At 50.0% G+C, this 6,875-nt stretch overlaps 1 protein-coding gene across 1 annotated transcript in view; it reads right to left on the reverse strand.

Annotated features, from left to right (window-relative positions):
* The window catches only part of LOC112239372 (inactive carboxypeptidase-like protein X2), a 97,097-nt gene extending 90,648 nt beyond the window's left edge, over nucleotides 1-6,449 (reverse strand). The window contains exon 1 of the mRNA XM_042315463.1: nucleotides 5,365-6,449. Within this exon, the coding sequence (XP_042171397.1) occupies nucleotides 5,365-5,779 (415 nt within the window). The 5' untranslated portion in view covers nucleotides 5,780-6,449. The remainder of the gene's footprint in view (nucleotides 1-5,364) is intronic.
* Nucleotides 6,450-6,875: the final 426 nt, after the last annotated feature.

Consider the following 6,875-nt stretch of genomic DNA (forward strand, 5'->3'; position numbering starts at 1 on the left):
ACACCACAATTCAAGTGTTGAAATCCATGAATTAACAAAGATCACAAAGATACTTCACTATTCATTTGTTAAAGGTTTTAAGGAACAAAAGGGTGCATTTTGGGACTAAAATACTAAAGACTCTGTTAGCCTGCTGTCTCTCATCTACAGTATCTGTGGAGGGACGGAGGGATGGAGGGATGGAGGGATGGAGGGATGGAGGGATGGAGGGATAGAGGGATGGAGGGATGGAGGGATGGAGGGATGGAGGGTGGAGGGATGGAGGGATGGAGTGGAGGGACTGGTAACATGACCGATGGATGAAATCATACCTTGAAGGCAGACTCAGGGTCAGAGTGAGCAATGAGCTGGATGGAGGGATGAAGGGATGGAGGGATGGAGGCCCCTCCTGGCCTGACATTAATGGATGGCCTTCTGTCTGACTGGGATGAAGTTCAAATGGAGGGATACAGTGATATAGTGCATGGAGCAAACAACAAGCTGCACAAGAACTCACTACTGTAATGGTCCAGGGACAAAGGGATGACTCGTGGATGGAGGGATGGCATGTTCTTCACAAAGAGGGACAGATGGATGAGCCAGATGGATGTGTCAGGGGATGGTCCTATGTTGCTCTGTCTGATGCTATGTCTTGCTTGTCCTATGTTGCTCTGTCTGTATGCTATGTCTTACCCCAACCCCAGTCTAATGTTCTATGTTGCTATTGTCTATATTGTAAGTTTTTAATAACCTGGAGGGACTGCGGTTGAAAATTAGCCGGCTGGCTAAAACCGGCACTTTTACTGAAACGTGGATTAATGAACTGGGAAAATAAACTCAACTCAACACAAACAGTGCAGCTATTCCCTCCCATGGCTATCAAACAAGAGCGTCAGTACAGAGACAAAGTAGAATCTCAATGGACGGCCCAGACACAAGAGGCATGTGGCAGGGATGGTCAAGGGATACAGGAAGAAATCCAGCCCAGTCACGGACCAGGATGTCTTGCTGGGCAGATGGAGGACAATGGTGGACACGGCCTGCAACGAAAACCCCGGACTCTCCTTCACTGCAGCCGAGGTGAGTAAGACATTTAAACGTGTTAACCCTCGCAAGGGCAGGCCCAGAGGCATCCCCAGCCGTGGAGGGATCAGAGCATGGAGCTGGGGTGGATGGACATAGGGATCAATCCCTATACCAGTCTGGTTCCCACATCAAGAGGGATTGTTCCTGGGCTGGTAAGGAGGATACCTACCCCAAGCACTCACTTCCGTCATCATGAAGTGCTTTGAGGGATGGACCATATCACCTCCACCCTCCCTAACACCCTAGGGATGACGATGCAATCTCAACCACACTGCACACTGCCCTAACCCATCTGGACAAGAGGAATACTTATGTGAGAATGCTGGACTACAGCTGGCATTCAACACCATAGTACCCTCCAAGGTCATCATGGATGAGACCCTGGGGATGGACTGGGTACTGGGGGCCCCCAGGTGGTGAGGGTAGGAACAACATCTCCACCCCGCTGATCCTCAACACTGGGGCCCCACAAGGGATGAGGGATGAGCCCTCTCCTGTACACCCTGTTGACTGCGTGGCCACGCACGCCTCCAACTCAATCATCAAGTTTGAGGACGACACAACAGTGGTAGGCTTGATTACCAACAACGATGAGACGGCCTACAGGGAGGAGGTGAGGGCCCTCAGAGTGTGGTGTCAGGAAAATAACCTCACACTCAATGTCAACAAAACTAAGGAGATGATTGTGGACTTCAGGAAACAGCAGAGGGAACACCCCCATGGATGGATGGAACAGTAGTGGAGAGGGTAGCAAGGTTCCTCGGCATACACATCACAGACAAACTGAATTGGTCCACTCACACAGACAGCATCGTGAAGAAGGCGCAGCAGCGCCTCTTCAACCTCAGGAGGCTGAAGAAATTCGGCTTGTCACCAAAAGCACTCACAAACTTCTACAGATGCACAATCGAGAGCATCCTGGCGGGCTGTATCACCGCCTGGTATGGCAACTGCACCGCCCTCAATAAGGCTCTCCAGAGGGTAGTGAGGTCTGCACAACGCATTGAAGGGTCCTCAAAACTACCTGCCCTCCAGGACACCTACACCACCCGATGCTACAGGAAGGCCATAAAGATCATCAAGGACATCAACCACCCGAGCCACTGCCTGTTCACCCCGCTGTCATCCAGAAGGCGAGGTGTACAGGTGCATCAAAGCTGGGAGGAGACTGAGGGCTTCTATCTCAAGGATGGTTAAACAGCCACCACTAACATTGGTGGCTGGCCAACACACTGACACTGACACTGACTCAACTCCAGCCACTTTAATAATGGGAATTGATGGGAAATGGTAAATATATCACTAGCCACTTTAAACAATGCTACCTTATAAATGTTACTTACCCTACATTGTTCATCTCATATGCATACGTATATACTGTACTCTATATCTCAAATCTTCTATGTTCCCATGTCTGTGTGCCTCAGACTGCATCCTTATGTAATACATGTATCACTAGCCACTTTAATATGCCACTTTGTTTACATACTCATCTCATATGTATATACTGTACTCACAATACCATCTACATCTTGCCTATGCTGCTCTGTACCATCACTCATTCATATATCTTTATGTACATATTCTTTATCCCTTACACTGTGTATAAGACAGTAGTTTTGGAATTGTTAGTTAGATTACTTGTTGGTTTTACTGCATTGTCGGAACTAGAAGGGTGCATTTGGGACTATTTTCGCATTAACATCTGTTAACCATGTGTATGTGACAAATACATTTTTATTTGATTTGGGATGGAGGGATAGAGGATGGATGGAGGGATGGAAGGATAGAGGGATAGAGGGATGGAAGGATGGAAGGATAGAGGGATGGAGGGATGGATGGATGGAGGGATGGAGGGATGGAGGGATGAAGGGATGGAGGGATGGAGGGATGGAGGGATGGAGGGATGGAGGGATGGAGGGATGGGATGGAGGGATGGAGGGATGGAGGGATGGAGGGATGGAGGGATGGAGGGATGGAGGGGGATGGAGGGATGGAGGGATGGAGGGATGGAGGGATGGAGGGATGGAGGGATGAAGGGGGATGGAGGGATGGAGGGGATGGAGGGATGGAGGGGATGGATGGATGGAGGGATGGAGGGATGGAGGGATGGAGGGATGGAGGGATGGAGGATGGAGGGATAGAGGGATGAGGGATGGAGGGATGGAGGGATGGAGGGATGAAGGGATGGAGGGATGGAGGGATGGAGGGATGGAGGGGTGGAGGGATGAGAGGGATGGAGGGATGGAGGGATGAAGGGATGGATGGATGGAGGGATGGAGGGATGGAGGGATGGAGGGATAGAGGGATGGATGGATGGAGGGATGGAGGGATGGAGGGATGGAGGGATGGAGGGATGGATGAAGGGATGGATGGATGGAGGGATGGAGGGATGGAGGGATGGATGGAAGGATGGAGGGATGGAGGGATGGATGAATGGAGGGATAGAGGGATAGATGGATGGAGGGATAGAGGGATGGGGGGATAGAGGGATGGAGGGATGGATGGATGGAGGGATGGAGGGATGGAGGGATAGAGGGATGGAGGGATGAAGGATGGAGGGATAGAGGGATGGAAGGATGGAGGGATGGAGGGATGGAGGGATGGAGGGATGGAGGGATGGATGGATGGAGGGATGGAGGGATGGAGGGATGGAGGGATGGAGGGATGGAGGGATGGATGGATGGATGGAGGGATGGAGGGATAGAGGGGTGGAGGGGTGGAGGGATGGAGGGATAGAGGGATGGAGGGATAGAGGGATGGAGGGATAGAGGGATAGAAGAGGAGTGAGAGGCTCCTCTAGTAAACCTCCCTAAAGAAATGATTAAATGTATTTGTCTCTCTCTGGTCATCACAGATTGATTTAGATGTGGATGATGTTCCCTGAATCTCTGTCCTCAAATCTTCTATGTTCCCATGTCTGTGTGCCTCAACTTTTACATTTAGATTCATCACACGTATCACTATGGTTTAGTCCCAAATGGCATCCTATTCCCCACATAGAGCACCACTTCTGACCAGGGTCCGTACTACGTAGAGAATAGGGTGGCGCTTGGGAGGTTTCCTATGAATGTCTGGTTCACATTACTTATCTTGACCTGGTCAGAACAATAACATCCGATTATCAGCAACCGACTCACAATGATAATCCCTAATAATACAACAATAACATCCGATTATCAGCAACCGACTCACAATGTTAATCCCTAATAATACAACAATAACATCCAATTATCAGCAACCGACTCACAATGTTAATCCCTAACACCTTCTGGTGTCCTACGTACTAACATTTGAGGGAAAATATGTTTCTAGGCAACATATGTTTCTAGGCAACATATGTTTCTAGGCAACATATGTTTCCAGGCAACATGTTTCTAGGCAGTAACTGGCTGTAAAAAAAAAACGATACAACCGTCTAATTAAAGACTTTGGTGTCGTTTCAAAGATCTGTCTTTTGATTGGCTGAGAATTTGGATGGTAACATTTTGGGAAGACTCTTTTAGCCAATCAAAATACCACAAAAACAACCACGTTGTTTGAAATGAATCATCAGAGGCAGAGAGACACGTTGGCGCCAAGGGCATTAGAAGACTATAATAACGTTTGGTCTCAGGACTTTGCCAGCCTGGTGTTGTAACGTAATCGTACAGCCGCTCTACACACATATAGATGAGGGTCATTAATCAAACCGTTCCTCAGATACAGTAGTAGATCCACAGTGGGTTTTTTAAAAGCTCTGTTAACATTGTACTACAGTGTTTATAGGATGGCCTTCATCTGCACCAACACAACCTCTTCAGAACGGGGACCCAATGATGTTTTCACAGCACGCTACGGAGCTTTGGGATTGACCTTTCAACAAAATAAACCTGCTGCTCTTTGTAGGTCAGAGGTCAGACATGGGCACCCTGGGTAGTAGCAGGACACTCTGCTAGGTCAGAGGTCAGATATGGTCACCCTGGGTAGTAACAGGACACTCTGCTAGGTCAGAGGTCAGACATGGGCACCCTGGGTAGTAGCAGGACACTCTGCTAGGTCAGAGGTCAGACATGGGCACCCTCAGATATGGTCACCCTGGGTAGTAACAGGGCACCCTGGGTAGTAACAGAGGTCAGACATGGGCAGGACACTCTGCTAGGTCAGAGAGGTCAGACATAGTAACAGGCACCCTAGGTGGGTCAGACATACCCTGGGTAGTAACAGGACACTCTGCTAGGTCAGAGATCAGACATGGTCACCCAGGGTGTGTGTGTGTGTGTGTGTGTGTGTGTGTGTGTACAGAAATAGTAACAGTACCTGACTTCGTTTCAGTGACCCTGGTCTTGTCTGTTTGTCTGACGTTTTCTGCCTTGGCGGTCGCCTCCTTCTGGATGGAGGGACGCTTGTTTCTGTCGGTCGTCTCCTGGCTGAGGGGACGCTTGTTCCTGTTGGTTGTCTCCTTCTGACTGGGGGGACGTTTGATCCTGTCGGTCGTCTCCAGGCTGGGGGGACGTTTGTTCCTGTCGGTCCCTCGGGCCCCTTCGAAGGGGGGAACGGGTGGTACCATCTCCTCCTCAGGTGCCGCGTGGTGGTAGTGGTCCCTGGTGAGTAACTCCTGCATGTAGTAATCCTCGTCCTCAGCAGGAGCAGCGGAGCCGTGACTCACGTCCAGGTCCAGGAGCAGTAAGAGTAGCCCCAGGTGGGAGAGGCGGTTGAGACGCTGGCCCTTCATGGTGGCCTGTCCCCTGGGGAGGTATCACCAGCTCGATGTCCTGCTGGTTGGTTCTAGCCGGTCCTGAGGTTCTGAGGTCTCCAGAGGAGTCTTCGTCTGCAGGGCTGCTTCAACTACTGCTACCCCCCTCTCCCTCCGTCTCTCCCTCCGTCTCTCCCTCCGTCTCTCCCTCCGTCTCTCTCTCCTACTCCGGAACAGAGGCACAGACGGGGAAGTTCACGAAGTTCCCAGAGCGCTCCAAGTTACTAACGACAGCAGCGGAACCCGGGGGTCCATGGGAGTCTCTCTCTGCCAGGGGTAAAATATAAGGAGTCAGGGTGAAATACTCAGAGAGAGAGAGAGAAAGCAGAAGAGTTCCAGAAGGAAGGAAAGAGAGACAGGGTGTGAGGGATTTTACTCCTTAGAAGTTGGCAGGTGGCTCTCCATATCCTCCGGAGGAAAAAAAATAGGAGGGATTTTAGTTGTTTGCTTTAACCCTTTAGGTTTGAGAGAGTCAGTCGAAGTCAGACGGTTCAGGAGCAGTTCGACAGTGGATAGTACAGTTGTGAGATGAGATGAGCAGCACTGCACACACTGACAGGATCTCTGCTTTCATCCAGGTCCCCTCCCACTCCCTTCTGGTTTGGCGCAGAACGGCATGTGTGTCTGTCTGTTTTTCTTTACTTCGGGAACAGAGAGTTATCCTCTTCTTAACTCATTTGCCATCCAGAGAGAGAGAGAGAGAGAGAGAGAGAGAGAGAGAGAGAGAGAGAGAGAGAGAGAGAGAGAGAGAGAGAGAGACAGAGAGAGAGAGAGAGAGAGAGAGAGACAGAGAGAGAGAGAGAGAGAGAGAGAGAGAGAGAAATTCCCAAAGTTTAAACCCTTATTCAAGGTTTCAAAGACCTCTCTGATGAGAGTAGGCTACCCATCCTGTTGGGGGAGGACGCAGAGAGCTGTGGGTTGGCAGCGCTCTACATTGCTGCCTGCCATAAGTTGAGGGACGGTGTCTGACAGACCGATCAACCTGCACATGTACTCTACTGTATGCTTATTGTTGTTGTTGGTTATTTTGACACTTGGTTATTGTTGTTACTGTTTTCCCGTTGACAATTTGATT

This window comes from Oncorhynchus tshawytscha, unplaced genomic scaffold, assembly GCF_018296145.1.
Source record: "Oncorhynchus tshawytscha isolate Ot180627B unplaced genomic scaffold, Otsh_v2.0 Un_contig_2854_pilon_pilon, whole genome shotgun sequence".
In the NCBI taxonomy this organism is placed as follows: domain Eukaryota; kingdom Metazoa; phylum Chordata; class Actinopteri; order Salmoniformes; family Salmonidae; genus Oncorhynchus; species Oncorhynchus tshawytscha.